The 25,922-nt window shown below is 52.6% G+C and overlaps 1 protein-coding gene across 11 annotated transcripts in view; it reads right to left on the reverse strand.

Annotated features, from left to right (window-relative positions):
- Positions 1-6,785: 6,785 nt before the first annotated feature.
- The window catches only part of DAB2IP (DAB2 interacting protein), a 152,022-nt gene continuing 132,885 nt past the window's right edge, over positions 6,786-25,922 (reverse strand). For 9 of the 11 annotated variants that reach the window (XM_054283946.1, XM_054283938.1, XM_054283940.1 and 6 more), the window contains 10 exons: positions 24,801-24,945; positions 22,604-22,748; positions 19,392-19,628; positions 17,724-17,925; positions 17,386-17,564; positions 15,400-16,273; positions 13,047-13,199; positions 9,963-10,165; positions 9,293-9,380; positions 6,786-7,866 (listed from right to left, as the gene is read on the reverse strand). In XM_054283946.1, coding sequence (XP_054139921.1) covers positions 7,699-7,866; positions 9,293-9,380; positions 9,963-10,165; positions 13,047-13,199; positions 15,400-16,273; positions 17,386-17,564; positions 17,724-17,925; positions 19,392-19,628; positions 22,604-22,748; positions 24,801-24,945 — 2,394 coding nt within the window. In that variant the 3' untranslated portion in view covers positions 6,786-7,698. The remainder of the gene's footprint in view (positions 7,867-9,292; positions 9,381-9,962; positions 10,166-13,046; positions 13,200-15,399; positions 16,274-17,385; positions 17,565-17,723; positions 17,926-19,391; positions 19,629-22,603; positions 22,749-24,800; positions 24,946-25,922) is intronic. The other 2 variants (XM_054283941.1, XM_054283944.1) reach the window with 2 other exon arrangements.

Raw genomic sequence — 25,922 nt, forward strand, 5'->3', positions numbered from 1 at the left:
AAAGCCCTTCTGCAGGTCAGGTTCAGATCCATTGGTGAACAAGGAGGAGAAAGGGAGATTGAGAGTTTTGGGGGCAAACCAGCTCCCTGATGTGTGGTTTGCTGAGCCTCATGTTTGTCCTCCCATCAGCCCAGGTCCCCCAGCACACAGCTCTTCTCACTCAGGGGATGAGGATGGGCTGTGGCTTTCAGGAGGAAGAACAGTTAGTGACTGTAATAAATCAAAGTCAGTCAACTTGGGAGCTCTGTTATTCAGGCTTCACTCCTTGATGATGTAGCACAAAAATCAAATGGTTGAGGTTATTCAATTATGGCTCATACCACCAATGGGGAAAGCTGATCATGTACGGGGCCTGCATCAAAATCATTTATGTGCTGAGGGGCTGTGCTGGCTCTCAGGTTGCAAATGGCAGAAATCCTACAGGTGTCCAAGTCCTCCTCTCTCTTCCTCTCACTTAATAACCAGGTAACACGATCCACTGTCTGACTAAGATCAATAATAGCACAGGGCACATTGTGACAAGCTGGGAAACATTTTTCCTGAGTGTCTCAGGACCCTGCAGGTGTTGCGCTGAGGGTGGGGAAGGAGGTGCTGCCTGGCACGGGACACAAACCATCTCCATCCTGGCTGGCTGTGGGCGGCACTGCCGGCCCTTTCTGCAGGATGTGGACGAGTGTGGGCAGTCAATAGACATGGATAAAATAAAGTTGTGAACAGCAGCAGGAGCTAAAATAGCAACATCAATAGCAGTTTCCAGATAATGATCTAATTAGCACAAACAACAAGTTTCCACTAATGACTCTTGTTCTCCCAGTTCCTTCCTTTCTGCTCTCCTGTCGTTATTGACTCTCCGGCAGGGAGCGGCTGTGCTCCCGTCTCTGGGGCCAAGGCTTTGGAGGTTTGTTTACTGCCTGGCTTTGAATTACTTCTCCAGAGGATGTTTGCTCAGGAGCCTGGGCTGCTGTGTGTGGGATGGCTGCACGCAGAAGGTGGTGGGGGCGGAAGGAAAATCAGCTGTTTGGCTTTTGTAGCTTTTGGGAGGCCTTGGGAAAGTTGTGCTCCTACTGCACGTCCCTGTTGTGAAAATAAGGATGCTGACGTTCACCCACTGCAGTGGAGTGGGATCTGACTGCTTGTGAAGGGCTTGGGAGGCTGTGAGGGAAAGATGCTTGTCAGGAGCAGAGCAGAGACTGTTACTGGAGGAGCCAACACAAGCTGTTCCTGTCCTTCCCTCACTAGGTATGAGCCTCATCTCTGCACCTCCCTGCCTTCCTCCCACTGACAAAGCAAACAGGCTCTTCTGTGCTCTTGCAGCCCCAGCTTGGCAAGTATTGGCTTAATGCTGTCCCTTCCTCAGCTGTCAGTGGCCACTGTTCTGGCTGTCACTGTCCTCAGTTGTGGTGGGCAGGATTCTTGTGTTCTGAAGATGCCCAGTTCTGACATTTCCCAGCCGCCAGTTGCTGCAGGGCTTAGCCGGGACAATGGAGTGGGAGCACCTCAGCCTTGCCTGGGGTGCTGCCGGGGCTGTGCTGGAGGGGCTGCCTGGCACCAGGAGCAGCTCACGGGCTGGTGACTCTCCCTGAACTCAGAACAAACCCTGTACTTTAAGGGTGCAATTACTGGAACATCATTACTGCTGATGAGTCTTGTGCTAAAATGACTCTCCAGATTAGAAACCTCCAGCAAACACATCTGCACTCCGCAGCCTCCCAGCCCCGTGCTCCCGTGGCTGCTCTGGCTGCTGATCTGCAGTTCCAGTCTCACTCTCCCAGCCCTGCCCGTCTGCCGGGGCCCACGGGAGCGGCTGCAGCCGGGCTGCGGAGCTGCAGATGCTGAGAGTTGTCAGGGGCACAGAGACGTTCTGGGTGGTTTTGGCTGAGAATTCAGCTCTGCTCTAATGAAGCCCAACAGCCGCTAAGGAGCTTTTATTCAAGTCAAGGTGGTTTTGACTAATCCCTCCTTGCAGTGTTCTCGGAGGTTCTGTGTTTCCAGGGCTGCATTTTTTCTTTCTCTCAGCCTTCAAAATCAACAGTGTTGAGGGGCATGGCAGAGCCCTGAGAGAGGATTTTGGCCTGGGTGGGTTTTGGTGTCCCTCCCTGGGCAGGGGCCGGTTCCTGACAGGAACAGGAGGAGCCCAGTGCCCAGCCCGGCTCCAGCCCTGTGAGCACAGGAACAGCCACAGGTGCTCTCCACATCGCCGCTCATTTCGATGCAGCCAGCCTGACTTCCACCTCTCCCGGAGGAGCTAATTATGATTATGTTAATGAGGCAGAGGTGCTGATGCTGCCCAGGGTTTTAATGACTTTCCTCCAAGTTTTCTTTTCCTGGAGGCAGAAGGGTGGTTTGTAAGGACTGGTGGGGACAGGAGCAGGCCTGGCTGTCACACCCCCCAAGCAAGTGAAGGGAAAGTGGGGGAGTCAGGGCTAAAATTCTACTGGGAGCAAATTTCAGTGATCTCTTTGGGGAGGCAGATAAGACAGGTTTGTGTGTGCATGTGGCATGTGCCAGGATGCTCTAAAAGCTGGAAATGACTGAGTAGAGGTGCTGAAGCACTTATGTAAAATATCTAAATAAATCTTTAATATTTCTAATTGCAAATGTACATAAATTGCACAGCCACATCATTTCTTTGAACACCAACAACTTTCTCTGTACATTATTACATAGTTTAAAAGGAGCTGAAGGAGATTCAGCAAACACTTCCACTTTGCATTTTTGTTTTTTAAACATACTTACAAAAAAAGATTTGTTTTTCTTTATAAGAGGATATAAAACATAGCGACTGCTTATCAGGAACAAGTATCAGCCTAAGCAGATATACAGAGAGAGGTATATCTTAAGACACAGTGATGTATGATAAAGGAATATGTGAACATGGAGGCTGCACTCTGGGATACTGGAAGCTGATGCAGAGCCACATGGCATTTACAGCAATGTCACAGCTCAGGTGATCTGTGAAAGTCAATGCTTGAATGTGACACCCTTTTCAGAAGCATGGTTGTTTCTGCATGTTGTGCAATGCCCTCAGGATTGGATTTGGTTTGGACAGCCCATGAGCTGCATGTTCTCATGCTGCTCTTGTCCTCCCGCTCCCCCACAGGTGATTTTCCCCAAGACAGAAGGAAAAGGCAGAAGGAGAAGGCAGCAGTTTGTCTGTGTGGGGTCAGAGCAGGGCAGGTGCCACTGTCTGAGCCTTCTGGCTGAGCAGTCTTCCCTGAAACAGCCCTGAGGCTCAGGGAGAGGCTGGGGATGGCAGGGACTGTCCCTTCCTGTGGCCACTGAAGGGAGCTCCTGGTGCCCCTGAGGCCGTGGCTCTGCCCCACACCAGCTCCCAGTCCTGGCCACCCTGGATTGCTTTTAACACAAACCTTTGGGAGGAAGTGACCCCAGCAGTCACTGCAGGTGGGAATGACGGAGTGTCCACCTAGGAACAGTGCCACAGCTGTTCCCTTTGGGCTTTTGCTTTGTACTGTCCAGGCAGAGCTGTGTGGGGGACAGGGCAGGGACTGTGGGGGAGCTGCTGGACCCACTGGTCACAGGCGGCTGCCAGAAAGGCCTCGGCCCAGGGCTGCTCCCCCTGCTCTGGGATTGCTGGGTAAATGAGCCCCTTTCAGATCAGACCCCTGGGCTACAGCCTGTGGCTGTCCTGGCTGAACACACCAATGCATCTGCCATCTGTGACTGGAAATCCTCTCTCTCCTTGTCCATCACAGAACAGACCTCAGCACATTTTCTATTACCTCTGGGTGTGGACATTAGGAACAGGAAAAAGCTCATGAGCTATCTAAGCTTTGGGAACGATTGATTCCTTGCTGATTGCTTTCCTAGGAGAGCCTGTGACACCTCACTGAGGTCCAGCAAGTCCCTTTGCCCTTTAGGAGTATTCATAGTAGCAGAACCTGTGTCCTGCAACCTTGCAGCAACCTCTGGGACTGGCTCCCAGACCAGAGGGTTCCACGTGTTCTCACAGTGCAATCAGTGCTTTACAGCTGCAGAAGCAGAAAACAAAACCAACCAGACTCAAATGACAATGCAAAGTGACACCGGACTCTTTGGATGGTGGCAGGATTTGCTTAAACTGGTGCAGAAGGGGCTGGTGACTACACTGTAGTATTATTAGTTGGCATGGGGAAGGACTGGGTTCCCTCCCATCTTTTGGCACTGAAGCCATAATCCCTGTCCCAAATGATGATACTTACAGTCCACAGAGACCTTGGGATACCGCTCAGTCTCCTTCATCCCCCTTCACACAAACCCGCTCATTTTTTCAGGAGCGTTCACTACAGTTTAACAAAACCCCAAATCAAAACTCTAAAAACAGAATCTTTGAGGTGGGCCCACCACAAATCTGGATCCATGGCTTTGCTCCCTTCCCTCAGATCCCCGAGGGAGGAGGCTGGAATCAGAACATGGGTCTGGATCCAGATTTGGCAGCCCGAGCCCACCTCTCCAACACAGCAGTGAGATTGAGATACAGCCAAATCCCGACCGAATAAGCAGCACCAGGAGTAAGTTACTATATACAACTGTTAGTGAGATAGATACGGTACAGTAAACACTGAGAACATTTACAAAAAAATATTAAGACTTGTATTAAGATAAAAATTGGAGTGTTTTTGCTTTGTTTACACTTTGATGAGTTTGCACTAGAACAGCCTCTCACTGTAGAAAGCGCAAGAACCAGGAAGGAAATGGAGCCGCTCACAAAACCTTGGGGACAGTGTGGTTTGCTCTGGTGCTGCAGCACCTCTCGGGATCCAGGTATTGCTATGCCAGGTACCAGCTCCGAGGCCATGGCAGGGAACACGCGGGCTCCTGCACTCACACGCGCACACACACAGAGAAATGTACAGCTTATAAATAACAGAAACACAAACTGAAGGACAGAACTGAGCCTGGGCCTGAACACCTGCCCCCAAACCTTTTTAGGGGAGAGTCATGGTTAGGTCCAGTTGTTGACAGTTGCAGAAAAAGGAAATAGGGAAAAACAGGGGGGAATCTCTACTGTAACGAGACTTCATCCTGATTTAAATTTCTTTTTGTACTGGCTCTGGAAACTAAGCATCAACTCCAGAAGGTGTTGGCACTGGAACTTTTAAGATTTTAATAACTGGCTGTGGAAGGATTTAAGCATTCCTGCTATTTCAGCAGAGCAATGTGTTCAGTAATTTGCAAGTTTGAGGGGAACCAGGAGTTTGTGACAGATCAGGGTGGGGAGGGAGCAGTGCCTTGGCTTGTGGTTGAGGAGAAGATTAAGATGTACTGTGCTTAGCTTCAGCACTAAATAATTGGCTTGTGGGTGTTTCTTTTTCCAGCTCTTATGGAGAGCACTGACTGCATCCCAAAATTACTTCCATGTATGAATGGAAACGTCGCTGGTGGGGCGCCCGCCCCATGCCCTGTTAGTGTTTCCATTCCTCTATGTCACTTCTGTCTTGAAAAACTCCAGTCTCTTGCAACACAAATACTTAGAATTCAAAACAATCAGCTCTAAACAGGCATCTTAGGGCAAAAGCATTTAAAATAGTCTTTTTTGCAGGGTTCTTACGTATTTGACTCTGAGACAGTGGCAGGTGTAAATCTACGTACCCAACGGTTCACAGTACCCTGTATATTCCTAACCTGTCTGGGTCTTTCTCCAGTTGTAACCTTGTCAGATTTGTGAGGTTCTTCAAAGCCATCTGTGCTAGTCTCCAAAATTCAAAGGTGACTGTACTTGCCATAAGTACTGAGTTATGACATTGCTCTGAGGAGCTCCGCTTGGGGTCTGCTGTGTGCTGCACCCCTCGGCAGATGTTGGCGGGGTGTGGAGACCTCAGTGCAACACGTTCGCTCCTCCTGGGCTTGGCCCAGGGCTTCCAGGGGCCAGAAAAACATGTAGGAAAAAGAGCATCTTAAATTTTGCAAACGATTGCATGAGGAAGAATGCTGTTAAGGAGCCTTACGGCTGCAGGGCAGCACGGCAGTGCAGAGCTTACTGGCAAAGTGTCCTGCTCAGGCAGCCTGGGAAGTGAGAGGCTGGAGACCATACCTAAGCAGAGCAGAGCTCAGGGAACGTCCTAGTCCCTTGGGCTGTACATTTACACATGGCAGGAGGAGCTAGGACAGGCGTTGAGCAGTGTGTTAACCTTTAGAGGGAGCATAGGCAGATGTCCTGTACACTGTACACTGTCCGTGTCTCAGAGAAACCTCTGGCTCTCGGTACGAGGGACCTGCTCTGAGAGTGGGACTTGTGAAGGGCTAACTGCAAGAAGCACAAACCCACGAGCACACGGTGGGGGCAGGTCAGCGGCACAGCCCCCCTGAAGGGGCGCCCCAGCTGAGCTCAACGTGTCTGTGCCGAAGCTGGGAAAGTCTAATCCTGGCTTATGCCTGCACAGTGCTCCTGACAAGGGGCCTTTCGGTGGTGGCTGCTGTTCTTGGTGGTTACTCCCTTATGACCATGTTTTACATTCTTCAAGCCGGTTAATTTCCATGCAGTGCTCATTCCCAATTTAAAGAGGACAGTATTCCAGAAAATGGGATCTTTTTTTTTCTAATGCATACTGTGAAAGAAAAGAAATACAATTACCGATCTTCATGGTTCTTCAGGGCTTTTTCTTGTTTCTTTGTCTGTTTTTTTCCCCAGAAATAGTAAAACTCTCAGCACAGAGCATTCCATCCCCACAATGAACCCTTGATCAAGCAGGAAGCTGCCACTCCACGTAGCCCCCTCGCTCCCCCTCTACCACAACAGGCACCAGCAAATCCAGCCCCTGTCCCTCAATCACAGCTCAGGGACCAAGCTCAGGCAACATTCACTTTATTCTGTGGCAGGAAGTGTGCGTGGGACGATGCCTGGGGCTATTGCTTACAAAACTCTTCCCCTTTATTTGTGAGAGAGCAGAAGCTGTCCAAAGGAATCGAGTTGCCATTCACCAGGTGCCAGCTCCTCCCTCCACTCCTGTGCCACAGCCTTGGCCTTGCTCTGTGCCCCTGGGCTGCCCAGGGACCCCCAGCAGCACCAGTCCTGCCCCCTGCCATGGGGGCTCCCCACACAGCCCCCCTTTGGCCACCACACCGCCCTGACCTTCCATCTGCACTGTGCTCCCTGGATGGGCGGAGTTAATTAAACACTAATTAGCTGCATAAATGCCCTGTGGATGCTGTGAAATTCAGTGGCCTCACAAAAGCCCCCAGAAAGGATGCTGGGCTCAGCTGGGGTTCGCTTTGGGAGGGCTGTGCTCGGGGGGAGTCACAGGAGGAGCGGGCCAGGCCTTGCTGCCATCCCTCGGACGCTACATCCAGCAGCACACTGGAACTGGACCTACTGGGCCCCTGCCTGCTGCAGGTTCTGCCCAGCTCCCTTTATTTCGCTTACTGCATGACAAGGACCTTACTCCTTGCTGGGAGGGGCGAGGCATATCCTTTGGGCAGTTTAGAAGGAAAAGGTTACTTTTGTTTGAACATTAAACACTGACTCAAATCCACCAGTGACAGCGATTCTCAGATATATGTTATTTCCTTATGCCACTCATCTCACACTCGACATTCCCGTCCCTCAAAGTGCTGGCAGGACATCTCCCAGCAGGGTCAGTCGGCGCCGTCCGCAGTAAGGAGCTGGTGCTCAAGGAGCAGCCGTTCTCTGAAGCCGCGGCTCACGCCTGCTGCGCACGGTCCCTCCGGCCAGGCCTCTCCTGCGGCAGCGCCCTCCGCGCGTTAACAATTACTGCTGTTTCTGAATTCTCCATTCTCTGTAATCTGCAATTTAGTTGGGTTTGTGGGGGAGATCCCATTACGTGTCTGCATGCTGTACCTCTCTTTCAGCTGAGTAAGGGCACTCATTAGCCGTGCGTTGGCAGCATCCAGGGAAGCAATGCGTTTCTCCTGCAAGCAAATGGCAGAGGGCACGGTCAGCGGAAAGGAACGAGCCCTGTCCCTCTGGGATGCCGGCCCACGACAGTGACCCCGAGGCCTTTTGGACCAGGACCTTTCTCTCTGGAATTCCTGGGGGCAGAGGGGAGGTTTAAGTGCTACACAGCACTTTTTGAAATCTGCAGGGCTACAAATGTCCCCTGCCTGTGCAATGTGAGCTACATTTATTTCAGGATCTTGATGAAAATGGAGGTAACACAGTTGCTCTAATTATTCAGTTATACACTGTACTGTTTGTTCTAACTCAGCTGTTACAAAATATGGTAGGATTCCATTTCTAAACCCAAACTCTCCCAAGATAGTATTCCTGTCAGTATTCAATTAGTATAAATTAATAGTTTAAATGACTTGTAGCCTCCCAGGCTGTCTTTGATGGCAGCTCTCACTGATTACAGCATTGTAAGGATGGGAGCAAGAGCTTCCAAGTTGCAGCCTGATTCTACCACTCCTGTTCTTTGTGACACTGAACAAATGTCATCTTCCTATGACTGCCACAAGCAGAAGAACAGAACCAGCTCAGGGGCACAGCAGTTGCTTGTGTGTAACTCTGAAAGTGCAGCAATGAACATGTCCAACACAGGTACAGCCTGAGGTGACTGAAAGAGAAGAGCAGAGAGCGTGCAGGGCCATGGTCAGAACCTCACACGTACCCCACGAGGTGCAGGGGACAGGAGGAGGTCCCAGAACTGTTGGGAGGCTGCAGGTACCACCACTGGCACCTTAGGGACACCCAGGTTCTGCTCGGTTCTGCTGGAGTGTGGAACAGAACAGGATGGATGATTTAGCAGCTTTGAACAAATTCCTCCCCAGAAAAGCTGGGTTTTTTTTTACAAAATTACTACTGTCTTCTTTTTAATTAGCTCTACGGTGAATTAGTCCCAAGCAGTGATCAATAGGGTTGTTAAGTGTAAGGCCAGAATATACTATCACTTCTAAGCCACAAGCTGTAGGGAGGCCTGGTTGGTGAGGACATGGTGGTCTCTGTTAGACAACCTAAAAGTTTATGGGCTGTATTTTTATATTCTCTTTTCCAAGCACAGTGTTTTGCATCCATCATGTGATGCTCCTCTTCCACTGTTACTGATTGCAGTACCTGAGCTTCCCAATCCTGCAAATCACAATCCAAAGGCTGAAAAAACATGTTGGCTTGGCTGTGGGCAGGCTGTGTGTTCCTTGTGTCCAGGTTCTGATGACCCAGGGATTACTGGGACATGAAGCACCAAGCAATGCTCCAGGGGATGGGATCGTTTCACTGACTAAGTTGTGGGCATGATCCCTCTCCAGATTGCCACCCCACGCCCTCTGTGCCACGCTCCAAGGGTGCACACAGCTGTGACAGTCACTGTGTCCTCTGCAGCCTTTGGCACGGGGCACTCACCTGTGCATCAATGATCTTCTGCTTGGAATCCACAGCAGCCTGCATTTCAGCGTGGTCCTTCTTTAACTCCTCCTCAACCGACATCAGTCTGGGAGCCGAGCACACAAGAAAAAATTACATTGGCTGGGCTCTGCTAAACCCAGGTATTACACTCACACTCTGCCTCCTCTTATCCACAAACCAAGCTTTTTTTCTTGGCTCTTACTCTTCCCTGGAGCTCATTCTAGCAGGGTGCCCCAAAGCTGAAGTGACAGCACAGCAAAGGCTGACCCAGTCAGGTGAGGACTGACTTAAAGGACTAAGTGGGCTTGGCTCAGGTAAAGGTGAAACCTGCTGCACTGAAACAGCCCTGGACCAGTGTAAACCACTTCCCACTGGGTGGGAGAAAGGGATTTAGAGTTACAGGTAAGAGATGGTGATGAGAGCCATAGCTATATGAACAGAACAAGCCTGCCAGAGCCTCCAAACTCTCCCTTCCTGAAGTTCTGCCCTTGTGCACCAGGAAAACATCGGGGTTTTCCTTGTCCCAGGTAACACTGAGGGGCAAACCCATATGTGAAACCTGCCTGAATCTCCAAAGAATCCTGATTCTCCTGAGAAGGGCTGAGCTCTAATGCCAGCCAGGCTGCCCTGCCCTACTGCCATCCCCAGCACTCCCATCTCCCCGTACCTGCTGATGATGCCCTTCATCTGGATCTCCTTATCCTCCTGCTGCCTCCGGAGCCGCTCCTCGCTCTCCTCCAGCCTGGCCTGGTACTCCAGCACCAGCTTCTGCGTGGTCTCCTCCTGGCATTTGAAGCGAGTCTCATATTCCTCCAGCTTCTTGTTGGAGATGCGGAGCTTGTCCTGCAGCACCACCAGGTCCTGCTGGTACTGAGCGCGCAGGGACAGACACAGGAGGAGAGAACACACGTGGCACGTTACCTCGTAGGGTCTGCCCTGGCCAGGCTTTCCCCCAAGCCCGCTCAGCCCCTGTCCTTGTATCAGACTAGAGCTGCAAACCCGTATCAGACAGCCCCGCTCGCCGACACCTCCTCTTCCGTCTCGTCCGCGGCGCCAGGGGCGATGCCGGGTCCGCGGGGCGGGCAGCTCGCTGGCAGGTGCACAGAGTGGGCAGTTAGCAGAGTCTGGCATTTCACAGGGGAAATGCAGGTTAGAGCGGGCCTGGCAAAGGCGGCGGGCAGCTTCTCACACTGACAGCGCGGGGCTCGCACAGGCAGGGAGGCTGCAGCGCGGGGTTTGGGGTTCACGCAGGAGCTCTTCAGTCTGCAGCAATAAATGGGGGGGCTTCGGGCAGACTGGGTGCCAGGCCCGAGGGGCAGGGACAAATGCAGGACACTGCTGTCTCTGCACCCTTCATCGAGCCGAGGGCACCGTGCTGGCTGAGCAGGGCACACAGCACTGCTCCCTTTTGGGGCCCAGCATTTAACTCAGACATCAAACCAGGGTTCAGTCCAAGAAGAGCTGCTGCATGAAGCCAAGACCCCACAGTTGTACTGTTCATTTGGGTGAAGCTATAAATCAGCAGCAGAATTACATAAAGCAATTAAAAATATTAAGAGCTTTTGAACTCGGTAAAACTGGGTTCAGCTATTGCAGCAGCACAGCATTCAGTAAACTCGCTTTGCTAAAGGAAAATCCATTGAGTGTGTGCACAAGAAAACTGCTTTAATTTCAAAAAATAATATTTGGACATAGTCTTTTAAAAAAGCATCTCAACTGCAATAACTTTAGAATAATTAACATGCAGCTGATAATGTAGCACGTTGCTTTTAACGTCAGATACAGGAAAAAGGCTTCAATCTGAGTCATGAAGGCTGTTAAAGCTACAATTAATGAACTGAGAGAAGTGCACTCTGTTGTGTCTTGACTTGGCCTTTCCCCTTTGGCCATCATAGCTGGGTAGGCACTGCAATGATGGGCTGGGTCATGTCCCAGCTCTGAGAGTCCTCCTGGACTGTGTGACTCCAGACCAGCCCTAGGGAGAGGGTAGGGCAGCCAGGCTGCTGCTGGGGACTGACCAGCACCCCACTCAAAAATAACTGCAAATATTTTTGCAGCACTGCACTGCAAAAATAACTGCAGCTCCAGAGGATTGAAAACTTAGGAAGCTGATGGTTTCCTGAACTGCAAAATTACTGGAGCGAGGCGGTTTTCCTTTAGCAAAGCTCTTACTGCAGCACAGCAACAGCAGGGCTTGCACATGGAGCCTGAAGCAATGAGGGAACAAAGCTGCACAGTAGCACTAAAGTCAGACAGCAGGGAGTTGCTTGAACAGGAAAGATTAAATACCTACCCTAGCCTTAAAATAGGAGCAGCGTAAGTGAGCTCAGAGGAGAGCAGGAGAGGCCTCAGAGCCCGAAGGAGTCGCTCCTGTCTCTAGAACACTTGTCTCATTCTCAGTTACCATTCAGGTCTTACAGTGATGGGGAGAGAGGTTATGCTAATGGTGATCTTGAATGTCAGTGACTGATGGGACAGCAGAGTAAGGAGAGATGCTGCATGGCAATGAGACAGCCTGGGGGGGCTCCTGCTGGGCTTGGGGCAGGCACTGGGGATGTTGCAGTGCCATCAGAGTTTGTAACCCCACCACTGTGCCCAGTCAGGATGGGCTGAACCCACAAAACTGCCCTGATCTTCCTGGGGCAGCTGGGAGCTGCTGCCTTGGTACCTTCTGGCTCCTACACCACCTGCCCTCAGCATTTTCCTTGGGTTTAAGAGGTGACAGCCCCCAAATGACACAGCACAGCAGAATGAGCACAGGAAGGCTACTGGAACAAAGCCAGAGACACATCTGTGCTGGGAAACAGAATAGGGGCTGAGGGAGGGATGATGTCTGCAGTGCTGGTGTGATAGAAGAGAAGCACATCGAGGAAACATCCCAAATGCTCTTGATGCTCAACTGCTACAATCCTGGCAGAGCCAGGCTGCTGAGAAAGAACCCTGCAGAAGCAGCAATTAGCAAAGATGGGATTTTCCCAGATTCTGACTGTTGGATCCTCATTTTTATGCCTCTTTTTCATCCTAGCCAGGCCTACTTTGTCTCTTCCCAGCTTCTCCCATCCCCGACTTGCCCAGGAAGGAGGGGAAGGGAGCAGCACCCCTCTGCTTCAGAGGCACAGAGCCTCTGTGTGCCCAGGGGCCGAGACTGAATACTCTGCACGTGGCTTCCTGGCAGACCCCTGGACTGGCCAGGTCCTGATGTGTGTGACACTGCCATACGCTTGTGGAAGTGCCACAAAGTCACCTCAGGCACCAGTGCTGTTTCTGAGACCAAAATTTGGACTTAATTTTAGGTCTGTGAACAGCTTTTTGACATGGAAGCTGCTTCCTGCTCCATGTCCCTGTTGTGAGGCAGGAGGCTGCCTGTGCCTTACTCCATCTCTGTTACAGGTGTGCTTAATCCCTTTTTTTAATCTTTCTTCCCAGCAGCTGGGTGACTTGGAATGGGGAGAGTAAGAGGCACTGGCTGGCTGCAGAATTTGTTTCAGGGCAGCATCAGCACTCGATTCCTGGCTCCTGTGTTTCTTACTTGCTTTCATCAGAAGGTGACTCCAGTCACTGAGTGTGTGAAAGCCTCCCAGACCTTCCCCACAAGTTCCCTGGGAGGCCAAGTAGGACAGGGAGCAACCTGGCCCCTCTGCTGTACAGGGACCTGCACACAGCCCACCTTCTCCCCAGGGTGCTCAAGGGATAACATTCAAGGAAATCCTCTCTCTATTCAGAAACTTGTTTCAATCCAATCAGGTTTTACCTTTTCTGCTTGGCTGAGCTCGTCCTTATTCCTGAGCTTATCCCTGTGCTTGGAATCTGGGTCAATGCTTTCATCTTCTAAAAACTGCATGTTCATATTCAAAAGCCAAGCAGCAGTGCGGTCCAGGGCATTGGGGTTCACAGGAGAAGGGGCCTACAATGAAACAATGATACAACCATGACAAAAGAAAAACCTGTAACACAAATGGTCATGAAGTTGGAGAGAGAGAGTTTCCTTCCAAGCAGACCCTCTCCCACGCTGCTCAGACAGCAACGGGCTGAGCTACCAGAGCAGCTGGAGCTGGAACAACTCCTGTTCTGCAGATGGACATTATTGTGGGTCAAGCAGTGGAACCTGCTCCAAGTCATGGCCCCGGTGTCTGAGCAGATCCTGTCTCCTCACAAGGACACGACCTGTGAAGGTGCTGAGCTGCAGGTGAACAGAGTGGCTAGATGTGGTATTTTCACTACATGATCAAAATTCTGTCAAGTCTTCATCTTTCTATGAGCCATCTTTGCTTCCATGGATTCCATAAAACAAGATCTGAAATTCTTCTTATGACTGTGCAGGTGCCTTCTTGGAGAAGAAAAGCTTCTTTTCAGCTGAGGCTGCACTGAGGATGCTGAAGAGGTCTGAATGCTCAGTATCACTTACTAGTGATGTTCCATGGTCAGTGAGCTACAGCCACGTCTGCTGCTTTCAGTCCTGGCCTGGGCAGGGACTGCCAGTGCCACTGCCTAAATATTTTCCAACCACAACACAAGGAAGTCACTCTTCAGCTATTTCCCTTCCATCCTGCCTTGTTATAAGCTGCAGTAAACAGTGAGATGAACACATGGGATCTGCATGCCTTGGTCATTCAAGTTAATGACTTGAGAATTCAAGTTAACAAATCAGAAATGTCAGAAACTTTCTCCTTCGTTCCAGTCTCTGGATAGAGAAACCCAGTCACTGTCAGGCAGCAGAACAAGAGGTTCTGTGTCAGAAGGAGTGGGGCCTGGTTTCATTTCCTCATTGGGGTCAGGGGCTTTCCCATGCCATCTTCCAGTCTGGTCTTCTACCTCCAGAATTATGAATCAGAAGCATCAGACTTGGCTCATGAGCATTGGTGGCTACATCCTCATGCCAATATGCAAATAAAACATGCAGAGTGAGGGTGGGAGAGGCATTCTGAGACTTCAGGTCTGAAGAGAAACTTTGTGAGGACCACAGGCGTGGGTGGAGAAATCTTCTTTGAAGAGAACCTGGCCAGAGCTTTCCGATGGCCACCTGGAGAATCCTTGTTTTTCTGGGAGAAACCCTGCTACATCCAGGCCTCTGCTCCTTGCACAGCTCTGTGCCCTCTGTCCCTAACGAGCATTGATTGTGTTACACAAAGGCTGCTGCTGCTAATGCCGGCGCTTACGGATCGATACCGGAATCACGGAGCGGCCCCGGATGGGAGCATGAGCAACCTTCCGTGGGCAGCGCTGACCAGGCTCCAGCTGCTGTGTGGGAGAGGCACACACAGCAACACTGAGGGCTGGAGAACGGCCTGAGCTAACTCAGGGTCTGGGTGCAGTGGGCTCTTGCTGCTTGTCCAGTCTCTTTGTTTGCTTTTCTTTTACAGCTCTTCTTTAGGCACAGAGCTCTTATTGTGATAATGTTCTGCAGGGCTGGTTTTGAAATGTAGAGTGAATAAATGAGCACTATAAAAACCGTTTGTCCATGGCAGGACATCCAGAGGGCCTTAGGCCTGTGACATACTGCCTTCCATTTTACCTCCATGGACAGTGGGATGGAATTCTGTGCAGCCCAGCACGTGGTCTGGGACTGGGACCCCAGCAGGAACATTGCTCTGGGCTCCTTCCTCCCTGCTCCTACGGGAGGGTCTCACAGAGCAAACAGGAATGTGCAGGAGTGCCCTGGACCCCTGGGATGGGAGCAGCAGCAGGGAGGCTCTCAGGTACAGGAGATCAGGGTCTGTTCCAAGCCTGGGGGATGGCACGGGGTTGGCTATGGCATGGGATGAGAGCCTGGGCATGGACAGGCAAAGCAGTGACAAGATGGTAGCGCAGGACAGCGGCGTGGCTGCCATTGCCCTCGAGCCTCTGCCACCTACCACCATCACCCTCCAGTGTGCCACGTGGCAGAGGGACACCGGGAGTGGACGCTGCTCTGTGTTCCTGTCCCTGGAGGGCCTCTGTCTCGGGCCAGAGGTGCCAGAGCCGAGGTACATCCCCACATGCGATGCCACTATGGGGTTGGCACCGATGTGGCAGTTCAGAACCACATCCCCTCCCATGGCAGCAATCTCCATGGGCTAACCCCACCTGGCCCCTTCAGTGCCAGGGCCTGGACAGCCCGAACTCACCTGTTTGTGCATCGTGCGCTGCTTCATCTCGGGGCTGTCACCCTTGGAGGAGGAGGACTGCTGCCGGAGCCGCGCCCCGCTGCCGGGCCAGTCGGGCGATGAGGACATCATGCTGCCGCTGGAAGGTCGCTGGTACTGCACCGTGTTCAGCAGGGAGGGCGGCGTGCGGCCGCGGCTGACGGGCGGGGGCGGCGGGGGCGGCTGGTCGATGCGGCGCTGCGGCCCCGCGCTGTTCTGCCGCGGCATCGTGGGCTGGCCGCCCTTCTCGGTCAGCGACAGCTGCCGCCGGGCCAGCTCCCCCGGCCGGCGCGAGAAGTCCTCGCCGGCGGCGGGGCCGGCGAAGCCGTGCTTGTTGGCCGTCAGCTCCTCGCTGTTGCTGTGGGAGCTGAGCGAGCTGTGGCACTCGGAGCCGGAGTCGCCCAGGCCGCGCGGGGACAGCGGCAGCCCGGCGGCCATCTGGTACACGGGGTTCTGGAAGGACAGCGGCGCCAGCAGCTGCGGCCGGCCGGGCGCGCTCTCGCCGCTCGGCGTGGTGGGGGTCTGGCCCACCCGGCGCACGGTGGCCATGCCCGTCACGCTGTTCTGCTGAGTCCGTGTGCTCCAAATGCCCTGCAACTGCCCCAGGGACGACTGACTGTCATTGAGCGAGTCGGCTGTGCCGGGCGCGTTGGCCCCGCTGTCCAAGAGCCGATTGTCCTGCAAGTCCACCATGGACAAACTCTTGCTGCCATTAGACATCTGCACGTCGGGCTCATTGGCCTCTGAGTAACTGGAGCTTCGGGCAGGCGAGGGCTGGGCCCCAGCAGACCTTGTGACAAAAAACAAGTCCTTGTTTTCAGGGGTTGGAGATGGTAACCGTGTGAAATCTATCAGACTGCGGGGAAGTCAGTGCGTAAGAAAAGGAGAGGAAAACAAAACAAAAAAGAAGAGTTGTGAATGCTGCACCGGAGCAGGAAAACGAAATCACTCAGAAATCAGGGTGGCGCAGCTGTGTGGGACAGGGAGGGGGACAGGGACAGGACCCAGCCCTGGCAGGAGCAGGGACAGGGCTGGCTCAGCCAGGGACAGCGTGAGGAGTGGGGAGGGTGCTGTGGAGCCCCGGGCTGGCCTGGGAACGGGCAGGTGAGTGAGGGCAGTGTGTGCACGCAGGGCACTGCACTGTCACGAGGCTCAGGGACACTCCTGGGGGCTGCTCTGCTCTGGGTCAGTGCGTGGCACCCTTCCTGCTCCACAGGAGGCTGTCTCCATGCCAGTCCCATGTGCCTGCTCTGTACCTGGGCAGCAAGCTCCTGCGGGCACACTGGCAAGGATTTGGAGAGCACAGAACACTGTGGGGGCCGGGTCCACACCAGGCCTCCCAGGTCAGTGAGTGCTCACACAGCAGAGCTAAAGCCTGGCAGCTGAAGGTTATCTCCCCACTCCTGCTGCAATGCACATTCATGCAATATTGATTTCTTGGGGATAGGAAGAAAGAGCTTTGCAGTAGCTTCATGTGAATATTCTGCTGATCAAAGATGGTGCATTGTAAGCAAGTATTGGAGGGGAAGCATATTGTCAGAGATCCTCCACAGCATTGGATTTAAATAATTGCACCTCATGCTGGGAGGCACTAGAGATGAAAGCTCTGATTAGAGCAAGTCCAGTGCCATTGCTGCCTTTCATTCCTAATTAAACTGTTAAATATTACGCAGTTTCCACTTACAAACTATTTTACTAGCACAGGCTTTCCGTTTGTGTGGGCTCCATTTCATTTTCCACAAACAGAAATATTAGAGGTCTGCAAAAGCCTCATCCTCCCCATGAATGAAGCTCCTTACTTAATCAGGCCAAAAAGTATGTGGGTGACTGTCTGTGAATCACTGCTCAGCAGTGAACTACATCCAGCACCACTCCTGCAATGGGAGAGCCTGGTCAGTGGATCAGCTGCACCCTGTCCTGCCTGTCCCGTGTGTCCCTGTGTGTGGCCAGGCCCCGCTGGTCTCTTACCCAGATAAGTCATTCTCTATGACCATTTTCTGCAGCCCTGCAGAGATGCTGTTGCCAGCACTGGGTGTGGAGGCGGCGTGCTCGGCCGTGACCGACACCTGCACGCAGGCCGGGTTACTGAGAGCGGCGTTGACGTCCCGCAGGATCCGGGGCAGAGGCCCCAGTTTGGTGGCAGTGCCCTGGGCAGAAAGAGAGAACAATTACCACCACCATCTTGTGCTTTTTGCTAGAGAACTATGGGCTTTGCCAGTTGCTGGGGGGTCTCCAGAGAATCACATGAACAACATTTTCTCCATCATTTCCCATCCCCAAAGCTGCCCCTGCCATCCCCTGGATACCTGCTCCAGCTGGGAAATGACTTCCCAGAGTAGTGAGTGCAACGTGGACAGTTCCCGGCCCAGGTCAATGTAGCCCTCAAAGCCAGCTGTGTTTGAGATGGTTTCAGGATTGGAAATCTCCAGGAGAAATCTCTGCATGTTAGTCCATTCATGTTCCAGGAACTGATTCATAAAGGACATGTATTCCTCTTTGCTGCCAAACCTATTGAGAGAGCAACACAGATTTCAGCTAAATCAGGAAAAAAACTGCAGTCCATGGAAAGGGGAGGTACAACACAGCTAAGAACCTTCCTCTGGCATCTCAACCCTTCCAAGCCTTTGGGATCCCTGGGCTGTGAGCAGGCACCTGGGACACCTCACTGACTGTGGAACCAAAATTAACCCCAGCCTGATCCAGCTAAGCCCTCATCAGTGTGGGATCTGCACATCAGGAACAAAGGTGAAAACAGGAGAAACAAAGGAGTTCTCGGTAACCCAGTGTCTGACTGCGGGGTCAGGGCACAGCCTCCAGGAACAGGACCTGTCACTGGAAATCAAGATGCTGTCACAGCAATCACCCTCAGCTGACTGGAGCCCAGTGACAGATGGGGGCAGGAATCCGGCACTCTTCAGCAATGCCAGCACAACTGCTCTGGGATCACCCTGGAGAGCCACCCCTGCAAGCTGGGCCAGCCCCATTGTCCCCTCAGGCTTCCTGCCACCTCCTTCTGCCCTCCAAGCTCTTCACCCTCAGCATTTTGTCTGATTTAGAGCTCAACAGGGAGAGCCTCGTGCTTGGACTGTCCTGGCAGCAGCTGGTGCTGTGCCAGCAGTTCCATGGGACAGGCCTGGCCCAGTGCCATGCACAGGACAGCTTGGCTTGATCACTTCAGCTTGACTAATGTCAGCTTAGTTAAAGAGCCTTTCCTGCAAAGTGCTGGAAACATGAAAACCCTTTAGTTAGGGATTGGTCAGGAATACAGAGAATTTCTGTCATCTAGTGTAACACACTTGTACATCTCCTGCCGGTGTCCGCAGGCGCGTCTGTGCGTTGCTGACTGTGAGTGTGAGCACTAAGCCAGTTTCCAGATCTAAGGAGCTTTAGATAGAAACTGTCCATTCATGTTTCAGAAAGCTCATCATTTTGTTATCAGAGCTCAGGATAAGTAGCTCAGAGCTACAGCCAGTGGAAAGATTTTCAGAAATCTCTCTCTTTGTTTCCATCAAACCAATGGGCTTAGTTAGAAATTGATGGTGTCTCTGTTTTCAGCCCTTCCCAGTTCAATCAGCTGCATTTTAATAGCAGGGAAGGTCCCAGAGCTCAAAGGAGGGATGGAACAGTTCCTGAGCTGAGCACATCACTGCTGCTGATCAGGTTCTGGTCCTGCATCTGCAGGACACCACAGGCCAAAGTCCCCACTGCCACCCCGCTGCTTGTCCATGTGGTCAACAGCCTGTTTTCCTGCTCATAAAACGTCCTGTTTTGGAAACTTGAATGATCTCCCTGACCTGACAGCGAGGGAACAAGTCCCAGAGAGATGTGGGGAAAAAGCCAACAGGAAGCACACAGGCCCTTTCCAGCGAGGAGAGGAGTGGCCAAGTGTGGGACTCTGTGCTGGCGCCGTGGCTCTGCCCACGCAGCCGGAGTCTGTCCCTCCCCAGCCCTGCCCTGCCCACAGCCTGGCTTACTTGGCAAAGTTGGCGAGGTTCTGGGTGACCTTGGCGATGAGGGTCAGGGTGCGCGCGGTGCGGTCGTCGGGGTACTCCTGGAGCAGGCTGAACAGGGACGGGGACATGATGGCCGGGCACAGGAAGCGCAGGAACAGCGAGGCGCTGATCAGCCGCTCGCTGATGTCGGGCCGGCCTCGGTTGCTGCACTCCTGTCTCCACGAGGCAAAAACTTCTTTGAGCTCTCTTGGGAAGACGCTGAAATGACACAAGGACAGGCAGTGTCTGTCAGGGCAGGAGTGTCAGGAGTCTCAAACCACCTAGGGGAAAAAGCAAAGCTGCTTTGTAAAGTTGTGAGAGAAGCAGCTTCTATTGGACCTGATGCTGGATGCCAAGATCCCAGAAAACTGGAGAGACTGGGATATGAAACAAACTGTGCACAGAAGCTCTTCAGCACTCTGTGGCTGTGCCATGGGGTGCTCTGAGCTGGAGGAAGCTTAGCCAGCAAGGAGAGCATCTCCTGAAGGATCACCAGCAGCACTGGAATCTCGGGCACAGCTGGAGCTTGCAGGGGGGGCTGTGCAAACTGTAATACTCCTGTTCAAGCACCTGGATCAAATCCCACTGTGCCTAGCACAAACACAGAGCCCCACCGGAGTTACTCCAGCCTTGTAGCTGCACAGACCTCAGCCTGCCTTTCCCGGATGCCAGAATTCCCTGGGGGCCAGCAGACGCTCACTGCAGCAGCCCTTATCTCTGGAGAGCTGCTGCCTGTTCCTGCTCGGCCCTCCCCAGCTCCCTGCTCCCACCTCATCCTGTTCCCAGCATGTGTTATTTATTCAGCTGGAGACTCCCACCCACAAGCAGGCTGGCACTGGGCTGGCCGCTGGTCCCAGTGTCCCTGGCACACAGATCCCAGTGCCCTGGCCAGGAACCACCGTCCTTGTGTCACACCCAGAGCTGTTCCTTGACAGTGGGGGGTACCACAGCAATTTAGGGGGGTTGGGCTCCATTTCAGGCCATCTGACCTTCTGACACAGCCATGACACTCCATGCAAGTGCCTAGAAAATGCTGCCATCCTGTTCAGCTTCTGCTCTGTGCTGCCTTCACATTTCACCCCTTGAGCTTTTTTACCCTGAGCTCTACAAATAACAACATTAGCCAATGTCTTTGGCTGGATAAATTCTGTTCTGTCTTTGGCTTGATCCACACAATTGGACAAAACCCTTTCACTTCATGGTATTTGCCCAGAAACAGGAGAATCCTTTAAGCAATTTGAGGCTTGAATGATCAGGACAGGTTGTGCAGTGACTGGAGAGCAACCCCTGAAATGCAGCACCCGCACGTTCCCGTCACAGGCTGGAGCCCTGGAAGTTTGATTGTGTCACAGCGGATGGAACCCGGATCGTTGGCTTTATGTGACAAACGGGCCCGTAATTCATTACCCAACTTCCCAGTAACGAGCTTCCACATGCTGAAATTCTGCTTACACTGAAACTTTCCAGATGTCCAAATTATGTCATAATTATAACAATTTTCGGTTATTGTGAACCTCTTTCCTCTCCCTGACTCTCTGCACAGATGAGCACACACTCTCCAGTGCTCTATTTAAAGCGGGACCGTTGGCTCTTGGGATACCTTGGCCAATCCCAACACTCATCAGCCCAATTAATCCCCAGGAACCGCTGAGCTCAAAGGACTCGGGGGGAACCACTCAGAGCAGCAGCTCGGCTGCTCAGCCCTCCTTGGAAAGGCAGCATGAGAGGAGCAAACTTCCTGTGCACTCCTGACTTTCTCTGGGTCACTTTTCAAGCCTATTTTTAGAGTGACCTTTGAGTGCTGCTTTGGATATTTTTAGGAAGACATTAATTCAAGCCATTATGATCCACTGCTGACTAGAAGTGGTGAATCCCTCCTGGGAGAGCAGGTAAACGCCACTCCTGAGCCAGAGTTATTAACTGGCCAAGGATAAGGAATGGGATACCTGTAAAGAACCTGCCCTTTGTGTACCTGTGGTAGATAATGGCAGCCTGAGCAAGCCTCCTGCTCCTTGCTCTCCCCCTGAGCAGGATCAGTTCCCTTCCTGGCTTCCAGGAGAGCACACTCAGTACCTTGGGAGATTATTTATAATAAGTTTTCTGACCTCAACACAATGGTTAGGAGAGGAGAGAAAACAAGAAATCCTTGTTATCAAAGACCTCCTTCCTCCAATATTATCCCTTGTTGATGCTTTGCAACAACAGTGTTGCTACTAAATACATTAATAAAAACTAAGCCCAGATTTTAAGCAGAAAGGCTGGAAATCCAGCAGTGAGACAAAAATGCTCCTTCTCTCATGATAAGGACCAAAGACTGGGCATGCTAGCAAAAAGCAGAAAGAAAATATTTCTCTTTCTCCAAGTAAAGAGAGTCCCAAGTCCATCTTTTTCCCCTTTGAGGTCACCTCTGCAGGCAGCAGCTGTCACAGACCCAGGGACTCTTGGCTCCCAGCACAGCAGTGCCAAACAGGCACCTCCTCAGCAGGATCCAGTGCCTCTCACCAGCCCATGTGGGAGATTCGGGCCTGTCCCAACCGGCAGCAAGAACCTTCACCCTGAGAACAAACAAGTGGGAAATGCCTCCAGCTGCATACCAGGCCTTGGGCCAAGGAGGCAAAGGGCTCCCATCACCCAGCAACCGCCCAGGGCTGCCAGAGACAGGGGTTAACCCAGAGGAATGTGGGGTGCTGAGCCAAGCAGGGAGAACAGCATCCTCCTCTCAGCTCCAGCACTGCAACCAGAGAACATCTGCCCAACAAAAGCTGCCTGTGCTGGGGCAGCTCCTCACGGGTGCCACAGCCCCAGCCTGCTGCGGGATCTCCGAGCTTTGCCGGATGCTCCTGGAGGTGCAGATCTGTCAGTCCCCTCCAGACTGACTTGGTGCATGGGTGGAAGATCTAGGACATACATCTCTGCCTTTTATTCCAGAATTTCAGACACATTTGGCATCAAGCACCTCTGAATCAACTTCACTTGGTGTTCCTTGCCTCCCCTGCCCTGTCCCTGTGCCCCAGTGACCCTGGCACCTCTGAAAAGAAGGGTGCCAGAGAGGCTGGGAGGGTGCCACATGCCCAGAGCAGATAGTCCAGACTCTGGCAGCTCCCCCTGCACAGCTCTGCCAGAGCCACAGACAGGTCCCAGCTCCTGCAGACACAGCACTCCAGAGGAGGGAGTGCCCCTCGCAGGATACCCACCAGTAGGAGTTTATGATCTTGCAGAAGGCCAGCTCACAGCACATCTTCAGGTTGCCCTGATGTTCGGGGAGGTCCGAAGATGAACATTTGCTGGGATCCACCTCACAGTTTTCATCTGATTCATACAGTGCCTTGATGAACTCCCCTGTAAAACAGAGTTGGTGATGGGTTTGGAGACATGACAAGTGCAGCCTTCAAACAGCTCCATTCCTAAGCCCCAGTGCCCGAGCAGCCCCTGGCAGCCCATCACACTGGGGGAAGATGAGAGGGTCACAAGAGCAGGTGGTGCCCCTGGGGCAGCTCCCTGGCTCTCCCTGTCTCCCAGAGGACCCAGGAGAGCCCAGCACAGCTCACCCAGCACATCCCATCCCTGTTCCCAGCTGGCAGAGCTGTCCCTGTGCCCCTGGGGTATTGCATCAGGCTGCACTGCCCAGCACCTGCCTGGGCCCCCAGAGACTCCCTGGGGCTAATCCAGGAGGAAGGATGCTGGCAGGCCCTGTAATTATTGGTAGCACAGCCTGCTACTGCAGCCTGTGCCCTGGTGCTGACAAACCACTGTGATTCACAGGAGAAAGAGGTAATTAAAGGAAAGAAACAAATTACTTGGCTTATTTTGAGCTGAACATCACATCAAATGAAATTAAAATATTTCTTTGAGTCTTCCTGTGCTCCTCTTTGCTGCCTGGCTGCTCCTCCTCACCCTTGCAGAGGCTCACACTGAGCTGCTCCATCAGCTTCTGCTCTTGTGCCACCTTTCACCACAGGGTACCTGGGCACAGCCCCTGCACTCAGGGTTGGGGGCTCAGTCCTTCATCCCAGCAGTGACTGGGGAGATTGGGGACAGGGTGACAGGGATGAGGAGGCAGCATTTAGCTTGGGTGACGTTTTGGGAGAATGGTTTGCTTTGGTTTTCTTCTCATTCCAGTTGGTTTGCTCCTAATTCCCAACTGTCTTGGATTTTCCCATTCTGGTTTTTCCCCTCTCCAATCTGCATTCCTTCCCTATTGCCAAAACAAATTTTAATTACATACTGGAGAGCCTCTCCAGAGTATTTTCAGCTCTGCCAGGGAGCTCTGGAGCTGCTCTGCTCGCCTGCAGGTGATGCCTGCTGTTCCTCCCTGGCCCCATCACCCACTCCACGGTTCCAAGGACAGTGCCATGCTGCCCTGGGGCACCTTGTGACATGCAGGTGACTCATCTCCCTGGGACAAGGTCACTCAGAACCTGCACCCCACAGTGAGCAGGAACCCCAGGCTCCTCCTGCACGAGATGGAACTGGCCTGGCAGCACTGAGCCCCCAAAAGGGAATATTTCAAAATTCTCTGATATCATTAATCTCCTGGCTTTTGAGAATTTTTATGAGTAATCTCCTTACAGACTTGCCTTCAACGAGAAAGCATTACAAGGCAGAAATAAGTAATATTTCTTTTGCTATTCTTGTGGGCTCTGCCTGAATTTGCTCAACTATCTCCCTTTTCTCAAGATTTTCATTATTATTATTATTCTCTTAATAAAGTATTTATGCTTCTCTGCTCCTTGCTAAAATTATACAAATCCACTAGCAGGAACCCAACATGCTGAAAAATTAACACCTCAATAGAAACTCTGCTCATGCTGCCCTGGGATGTGGATCCAGTGGAAGCTCACAGAGCTTCCAAGGCAGCCTCTCCCCATCCTCGTGCTGTGTTCTCTGCACGCAGCAATTCCTTCCTGACCTGCCCAGAAGCAGAAGCTTCTAATTATTTTCATTTGCATCAAGAGAAGTATTTTTGGAGCCATAAACAGTCAGCACTTGGAAAAAGAAACCACCAGGAGGGTTCCCAGTGCTGGCTGCTCCGGGAGGCATCACTGCGGCTGGGAGATCTCATCTGACTCGGGAGTCTCTGCTGGGGGGAGATTCAACCAGCCCCGAGAGCCAGGGCTGAGACAGGAGCCTGGCAGGCAGCAGAGTCCCTTCCAGCATCCACTGCTGATCTGCTCTGAAAGCACATGAAGGTGCCAGCTCTGCAGTCACCTTCACCTGGCACAGGGCGCTGCCCACTGCGGCCACGGCCGTGTCCAGGCTCGGACCTGCTGCCAGGGAAACCTTCAGCAGGGAAATGCTGGGGGCTCTGATGGCCATCAGGGCTCAGCTGACGTTCCCACCATGCACCTGGAGAGCCTCTCTGGGCGAGACCTGCCAACGCTCTGTACGTACCTAAGGCATCTTGTAAGTATTTCTGCCCCACCAGCTTCAGGTATTCTTCAATTGCTTTGGTGGCCAGTGTGTTCTCCCTGAAAATGAGATGCTCATTCTCACCACAGCGATCAACTTCAGACATCATCAGGTCAGTCAAGAAATCCTGGAAAGCAAAGCCCATGGTGGGTCACCACGCACTGACATTGGTTCCACAGAGCTGCAGCTCCCCAGCCCTGACAGGTCCCACCTCTGTGAGCCACCCGAGGGACTGGAGGTGCTGCAGGTGATCCTGTGTGAACACTGCCCACCTTCGTGAGGTGGTCCTGTGGGAACACTGCCTCACCACCTGCCCAAACTTCCTCAGAGACAAGGAGAAATGAACCTCTGGAGCGCCTCAACTCTTGCACCCCTACAATGACTCCTCCCAGACCCGCAGCTGCCTCTCCATCAGTGCTGCTCTTTGGCTGTTCTTGTGTCAGCCTCGCATTCTGTGGGCAAAACCTCTTCCCCGGTTAAACATGGCTGTGTTTGGTGTCCAACTGCACTGGCTGCAAACCAGGGCCATGCTCCAATGTCGTGAGTTGTGCCCAGTTAATGGCTGAGACACAAGACTTAGATATGCACTGAGATACTCAAATTTCCCATTTCCTCCCTATTCATGGAGATAAACAGCATTGACAGTGCCCACATTCTTGGTCTGGTGTGCACACAACCAAATCCATGGGATGTGATAATCTGCTGTGCTGCAGAGCAGTGGAAGGGAGGAGCAGGAGCAGCCCCTGACAGCTGCCCCTGCATCAGTCTGGCCTCAACTGCACATTCCAGAGGAAAACCAGCATTTCAGAGTGAGCTCCAGATCTGCTTCAGCCACAGCATTCACTGAGCAGGGGCTCAGGAGCTCCTGGGCACGCACTGATGTGAGTGTGCTGCAGCCAGGCCTGATCCAGGAGGGATGCCAGGCACCTGCTAATGCTGATCCATGCTCTCTGCACTGCTCATGGACAGAGCAGCTCTGCCTGGCTCCTGCTCGCTGCACAGGTGCTGAGGTGTCACTCCTCACCTGAGTGACAAAGGACAGAGGCCACTGGCACTGTGCTAATCACCCACATTAACCCTCTGACTGCCTCCCATGCAGGAGAC

Source organism: Melozone crissalis, unplaced genomic scaffold, assembly GCF_028551555.1.
Source record: "Melozone crissalis strain CALT ecotype California unplaced genomic scaffold, PUWL_Pcris_2 ptg000041l_1, whole genome shotgun sequence".
NCBI lineage: Eukaryota > Metazoa > Chordata > Aves > Passeriformes > Passerellidae > Melozone > Melozone crissalis.